This window comes from Pygoscelis adeliae, unplaced genomic scaffold, assembly GCF_000699105.1.
Source record: "Pygoscelis adeliae isolate BGI_AS28 unplaced genomic scaffold, ASM69910v1 Scaffold537, whole genome shotgun sequence".
Lineage (NCBI taxonomy): Eukaryota > Metazoa > Chordata > Aves > Sphenisciformes > Spheniscidae > Pygoscelis > Pygoscelis adeliae.
This window is the reverse complement of record NW_008825213.1, coordinates 24,515-46,714: the sequence shown is the minus strand read 5'-3', so window position 1 is coordinate 46,714 and position 22,200 is coordinate 24,515. Positions and strand designations below refer to the sequence as shown.

Here is a 22,200-nt window from a genome sequence, read left to right as displayed (position 1 = left end):
GCCTGCCTGCCTGCACGCTGCCACGCGCTGTCTGCTGGACCTGGCACCCGTCCGGACAACCAGGGGCTGGTGATAGCCTGCAAAACCCTCAGATTAAAACTTGTAGAGTTACCTGGGAACAAGCATGTGCTTCCCAGCCCCGAGGGCACAGATAGAAAGACTTCAGAGCACTTTCTCAGCACCGGTTTTGCCCAGAGGAGGCTGGTAGAGTTATCCCCCCAGGCAGCCAAGCATGTGAGAGCTCAGCCCATGTGGAGCTGGGAGAGCCTGCTGCTCCACCGCGATGCTCTCCTACAAGCCTTTCTGAGCTCTGATTCTCATCTCTTGTTTCCAGTTCCGGGATGGGATTATGCCTGAACAACGCTCCTCCCAAGCAAGACTTTATCTACCCAACGGTGGCTCCAGGACAGGCCTACGATGCAGACGAGCAGTGCCGTTTCCAGTACGGAGTTAAATCTCGCCAGTGTAAATACGGGGTAGAGAGCCTTCCTGCTTTACTATCGGTTCCCAGGGGGTGGAGGACGGGGACTACAAGGGCAAAGGGGCCATGGGGCCGTTCCTCTGCTGCCCACATCGCTTTGCTGTCCTGCTTCAAATGAAGGGCACTGGCACATTCCCTGTGAGCTTTTTGCCTTGCTTCCCTGTGAGAGGACAGAGGAGGTCATTTCCCATCCACAAAGGTTGACCCCAGCTCAGTTTCGGTCAGATTATTCCCCCAGGAAGAGATCTCTTGCCTCTGTCTGATACCTTGGCTGCTGCTGGACCCCAAGGGTTGCAGCTGAAAGCCAAGCTGCAGTCCCCTCATCCAGACTCTTCTCTCAGTAGGGGTTCGTACACACACATATTTTTCATAATCCTTACTAGATGTCATTATGCTGCTCATACAAACTTAGGAGGAGAAAATTCTTTCTTCCAGGTGAGGTGGGATGATGTGCTGTAGATCTGTCTGAGGGACAGCTGCCCACCTAAGCTAGTCCCACCATCATGCTGCCATCCCCTGATCTTTGAATCCAGGAAACCACTGAAAGGAAAGGTTGTTTCAGGAGAAAAGTTCTCAGCCTGACGTTTTGCTGTTCTTAACGTACTGGACATTGCCAACTATCTGAGCATAGTGGCGAGGGGGAAGCATCTGCACTAAAGGGCTAGTTGAACTCCTTAACACATCCACTTTTCCCCAGAGAAAATGGAGGAGCCAGCAGTAAGATACACGGGCAGCTGTGCTGTCTGATGAACATACGTGTATGTATACCCACCCCAGTCCAAGCCCTGGAAAGCTGTGAAGGAGGAAACACATCAGACCAGGGTTTAGTTTCTCTTGCAACCATGTAAATCCAAGCCCAATGCTGCCATTGAAGTGGCCTGATGTGAACCAGTTTATCGCTCTGAGTGCTCATCTATTTAGTATGGTTATACACTAAACCACCTCCTGGTGGTCTCACCAGCTCATCTCGGTGAACAAAGGGCAAAGCTTGGCTCTCCCTGGTCCAGTGCTGTCTTTCGGCATGGCCCAGGGGCCCAGAGCCTGCTGGACATGGGGCAGATGCAGTCTCATGAGATGCCCAGAGCCTCAGCAGGAGAATTCTGGGTCCGAATACCATGGTCGTGGTATCTGATGTCAGGTGCTACCGACTGCGGTCTGTGCCCCTCCTCAGCTGAGCCAGAGGCAGTGGAATGGAAACTTTCCACATTTACATGCCTGTTTCCCAGCTAATTTTTAGCTTGGACAGACGCTTCCTGTATATATACAAGTATCACAAAAGCACAAGATGTCCTTGTGATGACCCTTCTAGCCCAGCCTGTCTTGCGTGTTGTTTGGGAGAAACCCAAAGGGCATAAGGGCTCACGTGTGTGCAGATAAATCTGGGTAAATGTGTAAGTCCACCCATCCTGTGCCCCATATAAACAGACTCCAGGGTGATGGCGCACACACGGCAGGATCCCTTCCTCCGTGCCAGTACAGAGCGGATGATCGATAGGTGTGATGAGGACAGAGCGAACAGATGTCACTGGTTGAAGCTGGGAAGTTCTCTCCCTTGGTGACTCAGAGAAAAGAGACTATACAGGAGCTCCTACTTCCCAATAGTCATGCTTGGCTCTCCAAGAGCAGTATGGAGGGGTAGATGCCTTTTGAAGATGGGAGAGACTTTCTCCTTTCACTGGTTAAAGCCAGCTGCAGCTGGGCTTTGGCGAAGGAGTTGGGAACCAAAATCCCTTTGCATCTCAGAGCTGTGGCCCTCAATGCAGACTCCGCAGAATTTTCCTTTGCCAGCTCACCCTGTGTCACTCTGCTATCACAACCCCGGGAACAGGGGGGAAGCAGAGAAATCCCAGGTTCGTCTTTTCATCCCTCTTGGTACCAGCACAGAGGATTCCCAGTCGTTGAGTCAGTTCATCCTGCGGTGGTATCGGTTACTGTTTAGAGCACAGCCCTTGGCGGGGCGGAGGAATGCCTTGCTGGAAGGCTGAACCAAGCCCGGAGGCGTGATGAACAGGCTGCTACCTGACTGGAGGCAGGCAGGAGGCCAGGCAGTCGCTGTGCCGGCACCGGAGCATGCAGCGCAGAGCACGCCGGGTCCTTCAGCCCGTGCTGCAGCATTGGTGTGCACCAGCAATGGCACCGGCATGTGCTGGGAGCGCGTTAACAGCAACTGTGGCTGTTCGGGCTCTGCTCTCACATCTCGAGACAGTTTCCTTCGTTGACAATGTGAACCTGTTTAATACTTTCAAGTATAACCTAAGTCACGGCAAGCTGCTCTCTGAAAAGCAGCAAGTTTTCCATAGGCTTGTTTCAGTAAGAATAGGAGCAGGATGGTGACCTGGCAGGAAACTCAGCTCTGGATTTTAGGTGTTGCTTTGCAGTTTGCAGGTGTTGAAGTCCAGCCTGGTTGATTTTGTGGCAGAGCAGGTTCAAAGGGCCTGGACTTTCTGATTTAGCAGCTGTGACAACTTTGCATGAGTCTCTGTCATGGACCTAACTTTTGGGTGGGTTCTGGAACAGCCAAGGGAAGCTTTTTGTTTGCTGGCGCTCTGAAAGGTCAGGATGGGCTGAAGCTCAGGATCTGCAGCTCAGGAAACCTCCTAGAAAGAGATCTGGAGTCCTCAGCCCAGTATCACTCAGTGGATCCAGCTGCACCTAGCAGAGACAGAGAGCAGAAGTACCCACTTCTGGAGCTGCTTAAGGGCTAGCTCAGTATCTGGCATTATTTTGATTATTCTGAAAACAGCTCTAAATCTTCCAGAGGAGTCTTGCCTTTACAACTGTCAGGCTGGCTGGAGATTGCCAGTACACAAGCTAGTCCCACTGTGACCTGCAGTGCATTCCTGTAGCAGGAAATGACACATGTGCCATGTTGATGCTCCTGGGGAATCCCAGCTTCCCACAGAGGCAGGTCCAGATCTGCCACGTGGATCTGGACCCACGTGGTGTAGGGATGCTCACGGCAGGTGCTAGGAATGGGCCATTATGCTCGGCCTCCACTGCACAGACCCAAAAAAGAGAACATCCCTCAACCCTGGGGAGAGGGGTCAGATGGAACACAGTGGGATTCGCTCGGGACTCACCGAGATGTCCGAGGAGATGTGTCCTCTGTGGCACAAAGACCAGGTTTGGCTGCGCGGGGCTGGCTGGGGAGCCAGCTCTGGCACCCGAGTGCAGTGGAACCTCCAAATCCAGAGAACCCCAGCCGCAGGAGAAGTGCTTAGGCTTAGTCCAGAGAAGGGGGTGAGCTGTCAGTGGCCTTGGGGTGACTGCAGCTGGCAACACCTTGCAAGATTTTGTCTCATTTTCCCCCCACCGTGCTGAAAACACTCCTGTCCCTGTGTCCTAGCCCAGCTGGTGCTTCTCAAGCGCACCAGCGTGCTGCTGCCCCAGCCTTGCAGCCCCTAGCACAAGCGAATCCTAATCTCGGCTTTGTTTCTTTGTCTCTTTCTTCCTCCCTCCCCCTCTCTCCCCCAAAATCTCTCTCTTTCCAGGAAGTCTGCAGTGAGTTATGGTGTCTGAGTAAAAGCAACCGCTGCATAACCAACAGCATCCCTGCTGCTGAGGGGACCATATGCCAAACCAACACCATTGAAAAGGGGGTAAGGAAGCCTGGGGCACCATAGCAAGTTGACAGTGAGTGATTGAACCCCTCTGCCAGCAACAACCAGGATTATTGTTTGCGTTGGTGAGCACGGAGTTGATTTAAGAGCACCCACCAGCCTGTCCTCCCCTGCCTCCCAGAACCTGGAGCCACTCCCACCCTCGCCGCCAGCGCGGAGGGAGGCTGGGATGTGCCAAGGAGCCATGGGGCCCGTAATCACCCCAAAGTACAGATCATCCTGCATATTGCTGGAAAGGCAGAATATGAAGTCCCTGCTCCAGCGAGCTTCTTGGTCTCACCTAGGAGGCACAGTAAGGTGACGTCAAGCTATGGCGTATGCTTTAGGTGAACATCTTGTTCTCAGGTCTGCTGAGGTCTCCTGGCTGTCCTGAGAAAAGTGATTTTTTGCCCCAGTTTCCCCAGGAGGGGCAATAGGTTTGTAACATGCTTTCAGAGGAACTTGTGAAAATCTGCCTCGCAATTCTAGATATGATGAAACCTTCATTTTTCAGACTCAGCTGAGAGAGGAGGGCAGGATTTTTCATGACCACATATTATGAAAGTGAATTTTGACTTGATTGTTCATATCGCTTCATTCCCTGCACCTCCTACACCCATTTGCGCCAATATAAAGTGAGCGTGTAGCACTGTTAAAACAAAGTGCCTTTGCAAACTGAATGATAATTGGGATAATGGAGAATCAGGGCTGGGACATTCTCCATTAAAAGGACGTGTTTTTCCACTAGAGGAAAAATAATTCCCAAGAAATTCAAGAATAATTTCAAATCCTTAAGAAGCTGGAGAAGCTGATGTGCAGGAAAAAGGATGGCTTTGACAAATGCATTATTCTTTGCAAATAGTTGTCTTAGTTCTGCTGGAAATCAGATTGAAAAGGAGTAGACAGCTCCTGGGGCTGAACATCCCTGCTGCTGGAGATTCACCATATACAATGGCAATTTTTTTTCTACTAGTCATCTTTTTTTACCAGCTTTTCTCACTTTTAAGTATCTCTTTTTCCCCCACTTACTAGTTGTTTTTTAACCAGGGTTCTTCAAAAGTCTTAAGAGAAGTGAAGTGACAAGCAGTCACAGCCCCCAGGACTCGTGGGAGCTATTTCCAGTGAAGATACTGACTCAGTTTGAACCCTCAGTTACCTTCCTGTGCTTCTGTTTATCCTTTTGTATTAATTCATGCTTCAGAAGTGATTTGATATCCTTGGGTGAAAGAAGATGCACCTTTGTATTAAGTTTCTACACCTTCACCATCTGGTGGCCCCTGCGCTCCCCGGCTGGGTGAGCCCTCAGACCTCAACCCTTGGCTGGAGCAGCTCTCTGAGGTCTACCCTGGCTTCTCCCTTTCTAGCTGGGGAGAGCAGAGGGAAGGATCAGGGCATAGAAACTATTTAAGGCATTCAAGATTAAAGGAGAGATAGGGTGAGTTTCTGTGCTCTGCCACCCAAGTGGGGAAGCAGTGGCAGGGGAAGGCTGGGCAAAGCTCTGTTGGATGGTGGCTGTGCCCACATCCCAGGCCTCTGGTTGTTTCCTCCTCCCAAATTCTCCATATTTTTTTTTTTTTAACTGATGCCCCGTGGTTGTTATGGCTTCACCTGTCTTACCCTAAGAACGCACAGTGGGTGACTTCAGGCCCAGAGCTCATGGTAGTTTCTGCTGCCCTAGGGGTGCCCCTAGCAGCCTGGCGGCTCAGACAGCGGGTTCGCTGTCTTGCTGGCTACTTCCCTGCCTGTTTGGGTTTTCTTTTCTCTTTTTTTTTTTAATTTCCATTAATCAAGCACTTGTTACACAGGTTGTGGTCAGCGCATCCTGTGAGGATGCCTTTCATTATGCATCCTCCCTCCCCGCATGCCCCCAACTCATATCTGGCCTCACAGCTGGCACATGTCCATGCTGGCTGCAGGAGAGAGAGCCAGGGTCTGCTCCCAGCAGCCAGGGTGCAAGGGCAGAGCCCATCATGGACGCTCTCAGGAGCCCTGAGCACGTGGAGGGGTTTGCAGGGGCTGGGCAGGCACCTGGGTCCTTCCTGCAAAAGCAGCAGCCCCAGTACCTCCAGTCTGGAGCATCAGCAGGGACACCAGAAAGGCTGTGCCTGCAGAGCATCTCCTCTGCACGGGATCACACCTTTGGAAAGGCGCTGCTGTGCAAGGAGGCCACTAGCTGAGTGTCCTGGGAGGCCGTGGTTCATTTTTCCCTGCCGGCTGTGCTGCCCGTGGAGGGCCTGGCTCAGGAGCCAGGAGAGGCTGTGCCAGCAGCTCCAGGGTGGGTTATCAGCCCCTGGAAGGAGCGCACAGTGGTTTCTTCCTTCCTAGGATTATCTCAGCCCCCGAGGCATGGTGTCCGGCACCGTGCCCGGAGAACGGCAGCGGGTCTGGCAGTGTCCCGCTCCTTGCGTCACTGTTGACTCCAGGGGGTGCAGGACGCTTTCCAGGTCCGAGGAAATATTTCATAGGCAAGTTTGCGTGAGCATCTGTCACCAACAGGACAGAGACAGGCTGATTCTTTAGGGATCCTCGGCAAAACAATGACACAACAATGTTGTTGTTACAATCAAAACTTTATTTTAACCTGAACCTTCTGCAAATTGGGTCATTTTAGCACATTAACCACAGCTTGAGCTCCCAGTACACATACAAAACTAACTCTGTCCTGGGAGGAAACAGCTGGCGGTGGAGGTGTCCATGCCCCCCAGGGATCCTGGCCCTGCCGCCCAGCAGCAGCAGCTCCCGTCCAAGTCCCACCTGGGACTCGCTGCCATGTGCTTTTACAGGCCGTGAGGTGTGTGCTCTGGCATGTCCCTGTTCGCAACGTGTGTCACCCTGATTGACCCAGCACCCGGGACCCCTTTAGAGGAGAAGTGGGGATGTGACCCATTTGCCCGTGGTCATCTGCCCCACAGGATGATGCACCAGGGGTTGGGAGTGGGGACACCAGCCCCAACATCCTGCGAACCCCAAGTACGCAGCATGCACAAATGGTGACACTGTGACTCAGAGGAGAGGGTACCCGGGGAGAAGCAAATGCCCTGTGCAACAGAGAACTTGACTCCAAAGCCAGTGCAGCTCCGAGTTCAGATTTCACGGGATCAAACCAGATCCCAGCTCTGAACTGGCTGCCATGTCCCAGCACCCTGGGAGGAGGAGACTGTCTGCTCAGGGTGTTTGAAGCTCTCTCTTTCCCCAGTGGTGCTACAAGAGGGAGTGTGTGCCTTTCGGCACCCGACCGGAGGGCGTGGATGGTGCCTGGGGAGCCTGGTCATCCTGGGGGGAGTGCAGCAGGACATGTGGCGGAGGCGTATCATCATCCATTCGTCACTGTGACAGCCCGCGGTAGGTGTACATGCATGTGGCTGTGTTGGCGTGGCCCTGCCTTGTCCTGGCTGCATGGCATCACTGTTGGGTTAGGGGGGAAGGCAGCAGCCAGGTGCCCGTGCAGCTCTGCTCTCAGTTCCCAGGAGGGTCTTGGCTCCCGCACGCAAATCCTATGTCCTGCTTTCACAGCAGCTAGGTGCTTTTGCCTTTGGTGTTGGGTCTGCAGCCACAGACCCAAAGCCACTTGGATAACTCCACTGTGTGCTTGCAGCTAAGCATGCGAAGTCTGCTGGGGGAGTGCTCTTCTGCAATAGCCCCTCCAGGCAGGATCCGTCCTTGCAGCGGTGCAGGGCTGGGAAAAGCCATGGTGCTCCTGCAAGCTTGGGGCAGCAAATGCGGCTCGCTGCCCTGAGCTGGTTCTCCCATCTCATTCCCGGTTTGGCAGGCCCACGATCGGAGGGAAGTACTGCCTGGGAGAGCGGAAGCGGTACCGGTCCTGCAACACTGACGTGAGTACCGGTGGGCTCGGGGAGAGGAGCGGTGGTGAGCTAGCAGGGCTTTGCTGGTGGGGTAGGCAGCTCTGTGTTGCAGCATGGCTGCGGGGCGTTACGTGCAGCTGTGGGACCCATGGGGGGAGGTGGCAGCACTGGGTGGGGGTGAGCCATGCTCTGCCAGCAGCAATCCCGCAATGGGGAAAGCCGAGCAGGATGATGCACGCCTGCACTGGCTGCAAGCTGGCTCAGAGGGCGGGTGGGAGGTATGTACCTGCGGGGCTTCGGCATCAAGAAGGGGCCCAAAAAGATAATGAGGATAAGGGGGGGAGATCAGAGGCTTCCAGCACTGACATGACAGCCGTTGCCTCTCACATGCTGCAAGTGCAGGCCTGGTCAGGTGAGAGCGGCTCACGAAACACGCCGTAGCACCCGCTTCCCAGGGCTGGGGGTTAAACCTCAAGGGGAGCAAAGAGAAATAACTGTGCTGCAGGGAAGCTCAGTGAAGCTTTGGACCTGGGAAATGGTAGCTTTAACATCCACAGGCTGGTAGTGAGGAAAACAGATGGCTCCCCACTGATTCTCCTGGGCTTTGCACCTAGCTTTTAAAGGATTGCTCACAAAAGCAAGTGCTGCATCTGCAGACAGACCAGCTGGGGCCCTATGGCTCATGCCATTAGTCTTCAAAGAGCATTTAGCTTTGCAGGAAAGATGCTTCTGCCATACCGTAAGAGTGTCCAGTTGTCCATCTCCTAGAAGGGCTCGTGTTAGTCGCAGCTGGGAGGCCTGTAGCAGCTCCTGCCCTCCTAGCAGATAAGGCAGGCTGCTCCCACCAACGTGCTGATCGCTGGCTGTGTGGCCGCAGGACTGCCCGCCGGGCTCCCAGGACTTCCGAGAGCTGCAGTGTGCCGAATTTGATAACGTCCCCTTCCGAGGGAAGTACTACACCTGGAAGACGTACCGTGGAGGTTAGTGCTGGGGCTGGGCTGAGCACCCCTTGGCTCAGGCAGAGCTGGAACAGGGCCGTGCAGGGCTTTGCTCTCCCCCGTTCTCTGCAGGGACAAGTCTCGTGGCCCCAGTGGTCCAGTGGGCAGGTCCCGCAGGCTGCCGGCTCTGTGTCCCTGGGGTATGCTGCCTCTCCCTCACGCGCCTGTGGATCGACGTGCATCCCTCCAGGCAGCTGCCCTTGGCGCTGGCCCACGACCATCCTGCCATGCCCTGGGTCACTTACCCCTATGCAATTGCTCTTTAACTTCGTCGCTCTGCTAGAAACAGTTCCAGCAGCATCAGAGCTGTTTAACTTCTTTCCTCGAGTCTGTTTCCTTAACTGCTGAGTGAGCAAAGAGGAAGACAAACAAGAGAAGGGAGTTGCTAGTGTCTGGTACCTGATGGGGAGAAAACAGGGCAGCCCTCCCTGTGCAGGCAGATAAAGCTTCCAGTTCCTACGCGGGCAGAAGGGAGGTGAACTGGTGGATCCTCCAAAGAGCAGCGCTCCCGTCTTCCCAAGGTCTGTCCTCCTGTGTCCTGCAGAAGTGTCTAGCGAGGAGAGGGGGTGGGAGGAGGCCTCTGTGGCAGAAATCTCTTAATAATGAGAAAGAACAGCGCGTCTCCTTCATGTAGTTAATGAACTTGACTGGGGAAATCCTTCGCAGCTGTGTAAATAAGCACACCTCCCAGCGGGGCTCCTGCAGCTGGAGCAGATGTGCTGAGGCTGCAGGGGATGGATCAATAAAAATGTAATAAAATTGCAAAGCAGTAAGTCACACAAAGACCCCAATGGATGCCAAGGTGGAAGACAGCCCCGCAGGCTGGATCTGCCCGTGCTCAGACCTCTCTCTTCCCCAGGCATGGCCCAGTGGTTTGAGTCCAGGGCACAGTTGGCCAGTTGAACATCAGCCCTTGAATTGTAATCTGGCTCTGACATGGGGGTTTGCTTTGGCTTTCAAAAAAAGCCCCTTCCTCTTTCTCTGCTTCAGCTTCCTCTTCCATAAAATAAGGTGATGAAACCTGTCTCCTTCCCCGGAGGCTGTGAGCATTGGCACGATCATGTCTTGAAGGGATCTGGGAGCTCCCTGTCTCAGCTCTCCAGGTTGGCTGTGGGTAATGGTGATGAGGAGCCATGTTTTGGCTCGTGGAGGACCATGCTCTTCCACGAGGAGCAGTTATGTTTTGTTTATTCAGTGTCAAAGGGTATCACTGCCTTCCTCTGCAGTGGCCCAGGTAGGGAAACTGAGGCACATTCACACGAGTAGAGAGGTGCTGGAAGCTGCAGCTCCTCAGCCTGTTCTGGGAGCCAAGCCCCTGGCTGGGAGGGGGCCCGTCTCCCAGCTCTCGAGAAATCCTGTGTGCTGACACCCACCTGCCTGGGAGCTGTCAGCCGGGATTAGCAGGATCGGCTCTTCATGGCATGGGCTGTCCACACTGGCCCCTCAGATCAGTTGGGACCGTGGAGGTGGTAAGGTGTCATCACTGTTCCACTCCACCTACGACCTTCTTTGCCCGAGTCTGGGTGCTCTGTCAGGACTGGGGAGACCTGATTGCTGCCGTTCAATACATAACAGAGGCTTATAAGAAAGACTGAGAGAGACTTTTGACCAAGGCCTGTAGTGACAAGACATGGGACAACAGTCTTAAATGGAAAGAGGGTAGGCTTAGCGTGGACGTAAGGAAGAAACGGTGTATGATGAGGGTGGTGAGACACTGCAACAGGTTGCCCAGAGAAGCTGTGGATGCCTCATTCCTGGAAGTGGTCAAGGTCAGGTTGGACAGGGCTTTGTGCAACCTGACCTAGTGGAAGATGTCCCTGCCCATGGCAAGGGGGGTTGGACTAGATGGTCTTTGAAGGTCCCTTCCAACCCCAACCCCCCTATGATTCTATGACTATGACTTCAGCGGCACGAGTACTTGCATCTTCACTTGCCTGCAGGATTTTGTGATACTTGGTGTCATTTGGATGTCAGAGGTACATCTCTGGGGGAGGTAGGGGGCATCCCTTGCACCTCCACCCTCTCCATGTCATAGATCAGACCCCCAGGGAACAGTTTCCTCTTGTCTTCCCCTTGCCATGGGTGTTTTGCTCTCAGGACCCATGTTTTCCCCCTGCAGCCCCTGTGCTAGCAGGCATCCCTACCCCAGCATTGGAGAGGCAATGAGGGCTGGCCATCATCTCCCGCACTCCCTCTTGGCCTCTTCCAGTGGTGCCCAGAGAGCTCTGGGGTGGCGAGTGTCATTCCCCCTCCACTGGCACAAGCAACCTCATCCCCGGGCATTCTGCCCTCCAGCTGGTAGCATATCTGGTCTTCAGGTTGCTTTTGGGCACGTGTCCCCGCTTTGGGAGCCGTTCACCACCTGGCCCTCTGCTGAGCCTCTTCCCCTGCTCGGCTCAGCCGGTGCCTTTGGCACTGCACCCTTGAGCCGCTCCCTTGCCGAGAGGTGCGGCGGTGCAGGGGTGCTTCTGCCGTTTGCCCATCAGACACTGGCCCCACATCGGTTCAGGGAAATGTCCTGGGCATGGAGCAACCCTACCCTGAAGACAAGGAGTACCCCACTGGCTTGGATGGGGGCGGGCACTGATCCCACAGGGAATTTGGGAAGGGAAGGAGCCACCCGCTGAAAGCCTGCCGCCAGCCGCCAGATCACTGGCAAGTTGAGGTCGGGTTTTGCGCGAGGCCAGTACGGCATGTTTTCCTGGTGGTGATTTATAACGGTCCTGGAGCCCAGACCCCAGGATCGCAAGACACAGCCCCAGTGAGAAGTGCTGAGCTCAGCCTTTCGGAGCTCAACAGTCAGCAGATACCTCGTGGAATGCGGCTTTAATTGTTTGTTTATTTTGCTTTATTCGCTTAGTTATTCATTTTGCTCTTGGCGGATGCAAGAACCAAGGGAGAGTGGAGTGGCTCACAGGGCTGGGAGAGGGATGGGGAGGAGCAGGGGCTAGCAGAAAACAGGAGATTGCTCATCATAAATTGTAATGCGCTTTAATTCCTCTATGGGACAGGGCAGGCAGGAGGAATAAAACATCCTCTGAGGCACTGCATAGCCAACTGAAAATATTCTATTCTATTCTATTCTATTCTATTCTATTCTATTCTATTCTTATAGCTATATTAAAGATTAAAAGGAGTACCCGTGGCAGACCTGGCTGTTGCTGACCTTGGGCTACTCAGCCCAAAGCGAAGGGCAGGCAGCTCTCTGTGGGCCGATGCATGGCTGGGGGGTTTGCGTCTCTGGGGGCAGGGGGCTGGGGATCTGCACAGTGTTTACGGCAGACCCTGTGCTCTTCGGGGTTGTATGGTCTTGTCTGCTGCTCATTTCCCAGTCAATTAGTAACATTCAGTGGGCAGGCTGAGGGGGTCCCACTCATTCTGTGGAAGTGGGCTCTTCTCCCGTGGTGGTGGTCCCAGCTTGCACAGGTGACAGTGGGCACTGCAGAGCCCCTCCTGCCCCTCTGCTGCCAACCGCCCCACGGGGCTTGCGCTGAGGATCCCACTCGTGCCCTGTGGATGCAGGTATCGGTGAGGAGCAGTGAGCCAGCCGGGGAAGATGCAGAGCACTGCCTTGCTCTGCCAGGCCTAAGGCTCCCACCCCAAAAAGCACAGCTCCCACAAAACCATTCACACGCTGGGAGAGGAGGGGCTGGGTCCTGGTTGCTGGTGAAAATACAGTCCTTAATTCCCATCTCCAGGAATGTCAAGGAGTGCCATGTTGTTTCAAAGGATCTTTCTGGGGTCTAAAACGCAGCCTGGCCATGTTGCTGTGGTCAGTGTTGCTGTCGTGGGGACACACAGTTGTCACCGGTCTAGGGCTTTAGAAAGGTGCCTTTTTAAGGAACGACCTTAACAAGGACAAGGTGATGCCCAGACCACCTGAGTACCTCTTGGCCAGCTGAGTGCCCAGGAAAGTCCAGCTCCTGACAGTCGCTGGGCAGTGATACCAGCCCCCTGTCCTCTGATCGCTGGGAGGGTGACCTGGCTGCCAAGGACAAATCCTGCCTGGAAATTGTCACCAGGGAGGGTGTGTTGGGGACTGGTCCTTTGCCCATCAGACACAGCTGGCTCACTGGAGCAGCTGCAGTTAGGATGCAGATACCAATGCAAGGTCATCCCTCTCTCTCCCCCTTCCTCCTTCATTCTCCCTCTCCCCATTTCGCTTCCATAAGACTTTTTCTTTTAAGGGCAGAAATCCCCCATCTGCAAGCCTTTCCTAAGTGGCTAGATGAGGAGAGCCAGCAGGGATTTGTCCCACGTGGAGCAGCAGCTGGGTGGCAGCATGACCGCAGGACCCCAAGTCCCAGTTCCATGCACAGACCCCCAAGTCCAGCACCCGCTGTCAGCTCTTGCAGGAAGGAAGGTGATGGGTGCTGAGTTCCCCCTGCTCAGTGGCTGCTTCCCAGGCTCCCTCTGCGCACACGAGATGCTCGGAGCCACCGGCATCCAGGGCCTGCATCAGCAGCGATGGGTCTTCACTAGTGACGGGCTGGAACCAGGGCAACTGTCCAGGCATGGAGGGCTTGCTCTCTTCCACGTGCTTTCCTCCCTCTCTGCGGATGTCACCTCAAAAGAAGGTTAAGTTGCTGGGGACTTAAGCGTGCATGCCCACATGTGCGCACCCATGAATCTGCCTGGGCTCCAGCGAGGGGAGGGCAATGAGGAAACCTGCATGAACACCCCTGGCTCTGCGATGAGCTGAGTTCATGCACTTGCACCATTTTTGCAGCCCTGTAACAAAGTCAGGGCACTTAAGGCAAAGGAAGAAATTTGGCCTCATGTCACCAATCCCCGATCTTTTCTTTTCCCTCTTTTCTTTCCTTTTTTTTTTTTCCCCCTCTGGCTTGTTATGTTTTTCATTCCAGTTTTCCCCACGGGCTCCTCTTTCGAGGCTGTGACGATTACGGTCGGGGCTGCTTGCTGCTGGAGGAGGCTGGCTCTGGGTATGGGGCAGCAGCGGTGAGGAGTTATGGTAGAAAGGAGGATCATGCAGGCGATAGGGAGCTACTAAAATGGAGCCAGGGCTGGGAGAGAGGCAGAAACAGGCTGTGGCAGGGGTTAGCTGCCCACCAGGGAACTGCAGCAAGGTGTCTGCAGTGGGTCTCGCTTTTCCTTGTAGCTGGAGACAACGAAGGGAATAGGGAGTGCATGTGAATAGCTTAGCAAACCCAACTGAGAGCCCTGAAATGAAAGCCCAAGTTCCTGGCTGTTTCTCAGCTCTGCCGCATTGCATAGTCTGCTTTGCACTCCAGTGATGGCAGGAGAGAGCATGGCCTTAGAGACCTGCATGCGGGCAGGGACGAAGGGTCCCATGCAGCTGACAGAGCACACTGCTGCGCTGCCAGGAGCGAGTTCATCGGCAGGAGAGATGCTCATAAGGCAGCAAGCGCTGGCTAAATCACAGATACATCTCAGGAAGGGCCAGTACAAGCCCCTCTCCCAGGCTGGTGGGACAGTTGCATGCGTGGGATGTGCAGTTGTTGGTGGGGCTCGGTGGCACGGCCTCTCCAAGCTGGGAGATCCCGCAGCCAGTGTAGGTCCCTCGTGACTCGTGTTTTCTTACCTTGCTGGTGATGTTATGCACCTGAGGTCTGGCTGGACAGACCTGGGGTCCAGGCATGCTGTGTTGGATGGTTGTAGGTTTTTGGGGTCATGCCTGTGCTGTCCCTCTTGGTGTCCCTGGAGCTCCCTCACCAGGCGGGGAAGAGCCTGGGGTGCTGTGGAGGGGTTTAGCTCTCCAGGAGGGTTGATTGAGCGCCTTCTTTAGGGGCTTGCCCGGGCATCCTGCTCGATGGCATGCCTCCAAGCTGCTGAATTCCTCTCTCGTGTCTCCTCCTGTTCCACCCTCTCCCAGCTTTGCTCTTTCTTCCCCCCAGCTGCGTTCAGGTGCTCCCAGGCACAGCTGGGCCACCCCTCCCCTCCATCTGCCCTTTTGATGTGCTGTATCGAGTTGCAAGTTTTGCGGACTTCGGTTGTTCCCAACCAAGGTGCTTCCCAGCTCTGGCACACAGCTCATGACTGTTGCCGGTGCCTGCAGGAGCGAACTGCCACAGCTCAGGCATGCACCTCTCTGCCAGGGTCATGCAGGCCGTTGGGTCTCCTTGGGATGCTCAGCAAAGGCAGCAAATGCCACGATCTGCACCAGCATTTGATAAACTCCAATGACAGGAGGCAGGAAACTGTTCTGCTCAGGTGTCTCCTTCCATAACCGGTCCCACGTCCTGCTCCCAGGCACCGTAAGCCAATATCCATATATCCAGCCTCTGTTCCTTAGACGGTGCTTTGGCAAGGGGTGTTGGGAAGCAGGTACTTTAGCTATAACTTGAGCATCTTTCCCCTTCATCCTCACGCTGCTGCTATCATCCTTGCTGTGAAGGACTCAGTATCCACCAGCCTTGAACAGAAAGAAATAGTTGCTCTGGCCTAGTAACTGGTCTAGTAGCTGAAAAACCTTGGACAAGTCGCTTAAGAGGTGCTGCCTCAGTTTCCCTGCCTGTAAAATGAGCACAAGGGTGTTGACAGCCCTTGTAAAGTGCCAGGAGACCCAGGAGTGACCGACACCAGATAAGAACAAGTCAGTTTGTTTCCTTCCCCATCACATACAGCCAGTGTTTCCCAGGCTGTGCAGAAGGGACAGTGTCTCACTGTGTGTCAGTGTCCAGTTCAAGGGTCTTGACTCGGTGCTGATCAATAAGGAGGGTGTCTGGGTGCCTCCATGGGTCCCTCCACTCAGCAGGGACATCCTCCTGGGCACCTGGAGCTGTGCAGTGGGCCAGGTGCAGGATGGAGGCATGGGGAGGCTGAGGGTAAGGCAGCCGTTATCCAGGTCTGTCTCTCCACATCTTTCCTCGCTGTCCTTGGCAGCATCATTTGAACCTCTGCTGCTTTCCCAGGGGGTGTGAAAGCCTGTTCCCTCAACTGCCTGGCCGAGGGTTTCAACTTCTACACAGAACGAGCCGCAGCCGTGGTGGACGGGACACCGTGCCGGCAGGACTCCAACGACATCTGCGTCAACGGGGAGTGCAAGGTGCTGCCGGGGTCTGGGACAGGCTCGGGATGGGGAGGCAAGGGCAGGACCCCGGGCAGGGGAGCGCTGCCCTCCACATGCCCGCACGGACACAGGTATCCCTCTGCCTGTTCACCTGCAGGAGCAGGAGCACATCCACCTCTGGGCTTGTGCCCATCTGCTCTCCATGCACTGGGTGCCACATTGGCCTGCGTTAGTGATGGGTCTCTGCATTTACAGCCCATGTAGTCCCCGGCACTTGGTATTTCCCTTGAAATGGGACCTGGAGGGCTATAAAAGTTTAGTTACAAGAAAGCACGGCGGGAGTGGTGAATGTCCCCCAGCAGGCAGGCAGACAGGCTCCCTCTGTCTCTGTCTCCCTTCCTGTGTCTCTGGGATCTATTTGTCTCTATGGGGCTGAATATACTGTGGAACAAAACGGGGATTGCACCATAGGTAGCCACAGCCGTGGTGGTGACCCGCTTGCTAGCCCACATACTGTACTGTGGCAGCGGGGCAGAGCCGGAGGCTTCATGTGGGCTCGCTACCGCGATGCTGGTGCTGCAGGGACACGGCTCTCCTTGGGCTGCTGCAGCTCCACCAGCTCAACTCAGGCACCCTAACCTCTGCCTCGTCCCGCAGCCATGGGATTTCTGTCTGTGCCCCCAGCCTTGGACAGAGACTCCCCCCAGGGCTGTCCCTGGAGAGGGGTGGCAGAAAGGTGGGGCTGGGCAGAGGTGATGTTACTGAGCACTGCCTGGTGTACAGTGCAATGGAGGGGAGTGAGGTGGAACCCAGGGGAGTTCCCCGCTCCCTGGGATGCTGCAGGTCAGGTGTGGGGAGGACAAAGCCCCACCAGGACGGCTAATTCCCTGCTGCTCCTTCCTCCAGCATGTGGGCTGCGACCGTGTCCTGGGCTCTGACTCAAAGGAGGACAAGTGTCGCGTGTGTGGGGGAGACGGCAGCTCCTGTGAGACCGTTGAGGGCGTCTTCAACCAGTCCCTGCCGGAGGGAGGTAGGGAGCAAGCAGCCTGGCCAGCACAGCCGGCGTCACCCACCCTCGAGTCCCTCCTCGGCTTCACCTGCTCCTGGGGATGCGCAGGACAGGCAGGGACATATCCCAGGGAAATACCCCAAAGGGTAGGACCAGGCTGCAAGCAGGGAGCAAATCGCTCCTGTTCACTGAGCAAGCCGTGACCCAGCCACCGCTGGCACCCAAGTCCCTGGCACAGAGTGCCAAGCTCCTTCCCTGCTCCCCAGCTCACACTGCCCTCAAGCCAGGCTGTGGAGATGCCCATGGAGATCCCAGCTCCACAGCACCTCCCCAGCATGGCCACTCCCATCACAAAAGCCCGCACGGCAAAGCAAGCAAGTCACTGTCCTGGTAGGCCGTAGTGCTTTTTCAGTTTAATTGCAGTGGGTGGCTGAACGAACACCTCTGCACTGCCAGCATCTAATTTAGTGTTTAACCCATGGGTAACAGGGTGGCACACACTCCCATCCAGCTCAGGGCAGGGTTAGCTCTGGGCTCGGAGGCTGAGCATCGCTGCTTACCAGCCCCGGGTTGTCTCACAGGTTACGAGGAGGTGATCCAGATTCCCAAGGGTTCTGTCCACATCGACATCCGGGAGCTGAACCTCTCCATCAACTACCTAGGTGAGATGGGACTGGGGGACACTGAAATCCCAGCCAGACACCCCTTGGTCTGCCATTTCCCTGTGGTTAATAGAGCGTGGAAAAGGCCCAGCACGGAAAACCTCCCACTGCAGCAGAGGATGGGATTGGGGGTCCCAGCTTGGGGTTGGGGGCAGAGGAAGGCAGCAGTGCCTGCTGGCAGGGCAGCGTGTCCCAGGCCAGTGTGGGCCATGTCAGTATGGTACACGCAGCCCCTGTCTCGCTGTGGTGCTGCCTCCGTCCTGTGCTCACTGTTCAGCAGTGTAACCCTGAGCAAACCCCACACCCCGCTGTTCCTGGCACTGTCTGCAGGTCCTTGGCATTCCCCCCCTCCGCCAGCATGTTGGGCTGGGGATTAAAAATAGACCTGCTCACATTTTCCTTGGGCTTAATTTTCCAGCCAGACTCTGCCTGGTTTTTACAACAGGCTTTTTTCTTTCTCCTTGCCTTCTCTTTCTGTCCTCCAAGCAATGGTCAGTGATCGCGGAGAGGTGGGCAGGGGCACTCACTGCTGGCTCGCTGCCTGGTGCCTCCACAGTGGCTCTCCAGGAGCAGGAGCCTGCCCAGATGCCGGCACCGGTGGGAGGTCACAGCGGGGCGCTCCTGGCAGCATCCCTCCAGGCCAGCTCCCTTTGCTGGTTTCGGGGATGCCGACATCCCTCCCTGCCTGGCCCAGGTATACTGGGGACTCCTCGTGTCCATCCAAACTGGATTTCTGTGCACTGAAAGCACAGCCCAAGCTCGTATCCCTATCAACTGCTGCCACCAGTTTCTCCCACTCCAGGATCTGTCCCTGCACCCCAGTGGGAGGGGAGGGAGCACCCTCCATCCTCATCAGTACGAAGTATCTTTCCTCCTCCAGAGCATCATGGCAATGAGGTCGTTGCCAGCAGCGAGGGCAGGAGTGACGCAGAGCTGGGCTCCAGCGCGGTGTTGGTGGCAGAGAGCAAGCAGGGAGAGCGTGGGAACGGGAGCAGGAGCGAGCGAGCAAGCCGATCCCCCTCTAGCGACTCGCTTGGGCAACCACAGCCAGGCTCCTGGGGACCAGCCTCCTCCAGTAGCCCCAGCAGCCAAGACCCAGTTTGCACAGCTGGATTGGAGCCTGGCCTCATGGCCACAGCTTGTCACACTGCCAGGTGTCCCCATCACCACCCCGGGCAGCTGGCTGAGCTCCCTGCAGCATCATCCTTCCACAGTGAGGTGGTGCGCGGGCTGAGACAAGATGATGGGTACATTAGTCCCACCTCTGCTAGTGACTTTCTGTGTGACCGTGACCTGGGCACCTACTTTATTTACCCCACGTATTCCCTCCCTGTAAAATGAGGCTGATGATATTTACCCTCCATTGTAGCAGTGCTCTGAACCTGGCAGATGAGAAGCACCCAGCCGAAGCTGGATACAGGTGCGTTCAGCCTTTCTGCTAACCCTTGCTTCCCTGTCGTCGCAGCGCTGAGAGGGGAGAACGGCGAGTATTACATCAATGGGAAGCTCTCCATCGACCCCCCGCGGCGCTTTGACATCGCAGGCACAACATTTCACTACAGGAGATCCCCAGAGGAGCCTGAGTCCCTGGAGGCCTTGGGACCCACCAACGTCACCCTCTTTGTCATGGTTGGTAACATGGTTCCTTCATACCCCCACCTGGTATGGGCCTGGTCTGGGCTAAAGAGACCTTGCCATGACTACGTGGGAATTGGAGCAAATCAGCCTCTGTCCTCGCTGTCTGAAGTAAAAGGGCACAGAGATCAGACATAAATTGGGCTAAATTCTCAGGTCTCTCTCCCTAACCTGCCAGGCTTTGGAACGATTTGATCTGTAAGTGCACAGGAGCTTGTTCTTTGATCATGTCACCTTCATGGCTGCACCACTGTCATCACTGGTGGCTGCCATGTCAATGCTGGAAGGGGCTGGAAAGGGAAGGGGGAGGAGATTTCAGCTGCCCTGTATTTTAGAAAGCGCGCTGAGGCTGTGGGACGCCATCCAGACAGTCATGACCATGCTGGACTTCGGTGACATTGATGCCTCGGTGATGCCTTTCTCTGCAGGTCCTTGTGCGGACAGAGCTGCAGGGGATCCGGTACAAGTTCAACGCACCCATCGGCAGGGATGCCTCGAACCAGTACTCCTGGCACTACACCCCGTGGACCAAATGCTCAGCACTGTGTGCAGGGGGTGAGGTTTGACCCCATGTCAGCTGGAGGGGGGACACGTGTCTGCACTCCTGTGACTGCCACGCATTGTGTCTGGGCCACGTGAGACAGCGCACAGACATTACCATCCACTTTGCTCTAAAGGAGCTCTCGGGTTTCTATATATTCCCACCCTGCACTCAGCTACATGCAAGCTGGTGTCAGTCAGCATGATCTTGTGGGCAGAGTGTCAGGGCGAACAACCTGGATGCCGTTCTTCGGCTGGACCGCGGTGTAAGTGGTAGAGGTGATGGAAGGTAGCATGATGTGCTTAGAATTCATTTACTTGTGCCATGCAGGACAGGTTAGCCGATCGCAACGGCCCCTCTGGCCTTCAGATCTATGTGACTGTGAACTGAAACACCGCTGATGCTTCCCTGAATCCCTTGGGCTGGTTCCCGTGGGGATTGACACAAAGGTTTGCACCATGTCTCCTGGCTCTGGAGAACCTGGCTGCGGGTGACTGAGCTGGTGTTCAGAAGAAGAGAGAGGCAGTTTCAAAAGCAAGACTTAATAATGTTTCCTGTTAAAAGATAAGGGCCCTAACCTGGTCTTGCGTGCTAGGCCTCGACAAAGTGTTGCCCCACCTTGTTCCAGCTATTCCCCCCAGTGCTGCCCAGAAAGTGTCGCAAGACCAAGGTCAGAGGATGAGAACCTTGGAACGCTTTGATCTTCCATCCTCTGCAAACTCTGCCAGCTTCTTGCCCTGGCTGGTGAGCCTTCACCCCATCCATTCTTTTCTGGAGGTGTTAGAGGCAAAGGAGGCCTTGGTTATGAATAGAGAAGTCAGTTCAGGCTTGACGAGGTGCAGTGACAAGTGGTTGCCTCGTCACATTGCCCACGTGGGAGCAGAGCTGTGGGGCTTGTACCTGCAGCCTGGCTCAGCGCTAGCCTCAGGGTCCTCCTCTCTTTCCCCTTTGCCTCTTCTTCTTGACAGGCAGCCAGATCCAATCTGTGGTATGCAAGAAACTTTCCGATGGCTCAACTGTCTTCAACCATTTCTGTAGCCCTGAAACCAAAATGCCAGAGCGACAGAGGCCGTGCAATACCGAACCGTGCCCCCCAGCGTGAGTACCATGGCTTGGACCAGATCAAGGGAGTGTGGGTGGAAAAGCCAGTGTGGAGGAGGGTGAAATTCCCCCCTCTCTGCCATTCCCAAGTCAGAGTCCCCTGCCACAGTACCCAGGGGTGACACTACCTGGCTGGAGCAGCTCTGCTCTGGAGGGTGGGGGGCAGTTTTCTCCTCTGTGCCCCATCATGAGCACAATACAGTGCGCAACCTGCACAGCCCAAGTGCATCACTGCGGGGAAGGGGCAGTGGCGATGCAGGGAGCAGAAACCTGTGCTCTGTCCATGAGGCTACACTGTGCCTTGCTCGGTGAGAGATGTGCCGAGCACATGGTGTGTTGGCCAAAGGTGGTCTCTGTAGCGTGACCTCCTCCCTGCGCTGCTGTGCTACTTGCAGAAAGGAGCCCTCCCCATCTGGTCCTTTGGTGCAGAGCAGATGCTCAGCACAGTCCCTCAGAAATTGTCCCAGCCCCTCCCTGGCTGGCCCTTGCCCCTCTCTTGAAGGGGAAGGGGAGATGTGGAGGAACTCTGTGGTTCAACCAGAGCTGCCTGGGAGTCTGTGGCCAGGGTAGGAATAGGGCTGTGTACAGGAGTATGGGGACAAGCATGGACCACTGTGCCCCTCGCAAGCTTTGCTGTTTTACCTGTCTCCAGCTGGATGATTGGGAACTGGTCTGAATGCAGCCGAAGTTGCAACGAAGGCGTCCGCACACGCAGCGTCTTCTGCAAGCGTAAGATCTCTGCCACCGAGGAGAAGACCTTGGATGATGCTTCCTGCACCTCTCCACGGCCAAAGATGCTTGAGCCTTGCAATAACCAGACATGCCCTCCAGAGTGGGTCGCCCTGGACTGGTCTGAGGTAAGTGCTTAACATCGGCCCTCGCCTCCCTGATGGCACTGGTCCTTAGGAGGACGGTGTCAACCACTAGGCCAGAACATTGGTGATGGCTGCTGGCCATGGAGAGCGTAATGTGGTAAATGGTCTTGTAGCTCAGGAGGCAGGCAAGGTGGGAGCGCTGGTGGGGAGAGCCAGCGCTGCCCCTCTCTGCTCTTTGCCGTACATCCTGACCGCATGTGTCCTCTCTTTGCAGTGCACCCCAAGCTGCGGGCCAGGTTTCCGCCACCGCATTGTCCTCTGCAAGAGCGGTGACCACAGTGCAACGCTGCCCACCTCCCAGTGCTACGAAGGCTCCAAGCCCCCGACCAGCATGAGGTGCAACCTGCGGCGCTGCCCACCGCCGCGCTGGGTGACTGGCGAGTGGGGAGAGGTAGGGACAATCCTTTTCACGGGGTTATTGAAGGAGAAGAGACTGCCTCCCCAGCCCCTCAAATCCTAGCACACATGAGGCTTTTACCTGCCAGCAGAACCCAATGGGGCCAGA

The 22,200-nt window shown here is 55.6% G+C and overlaps 1 protein-coding gene across 1 annotated transcript in view; it reads left to right on the top strand.

Moving 5' to 3' along the window:
• ADAMTS10 (ADAM metallopeptidase with thrombospondin type 1 motif, 10) overlaps positions 1–22,200 on the top strand; it is a 44,901-nt gene that overhangs the window by 21,421 nt on the left and 1,280 nt on the right. The window contains exons 10-22 of the mRNA XM_009329056.1: positions 335–476; positions 3,973–4,080; positions 7,277–7,422; positions 7,850–7,913; positions 8,761–8,863; positions 15,775–15,908; positions 16,779–16,902; positions 17,463–17,543; positions 19,009–19,172; positions 19,607–19,733; positions 20,688–20,817; positions 21,473–21,677; positions 21,910–22,086. Of these exons, the coding sequence (XP_009327331.1) occupies positions 335–476; positions 3,973–4,080; positions 7,277–7,422; positions 7,850–7,913; positions 8,761–8,863; positions 15,775–15,908; positions 16,779–16,902; positions 17,463–17,543; positions 19,009–19,172; positions 19,607–19,733; positions 20,688–20,817; positions 21,473–21,677; positions 21,910–22,086 (1,705 nt within the window). The remainder of the gene's footprint in view (positions 1–334; positions 477–3,972; positions 4,081–7,276; positions 7,423–7,849; positions 7,914–8,760; positions 8,864–15,774; positions 15,909–16,778; positions 16,903–17,462; positions 17,544–19,008; positions 19,173–19,606; positions 19,734–20,687; positions 20,818–21,472; positions 21,678–21,909; positions 22,087–22,200) is intronic.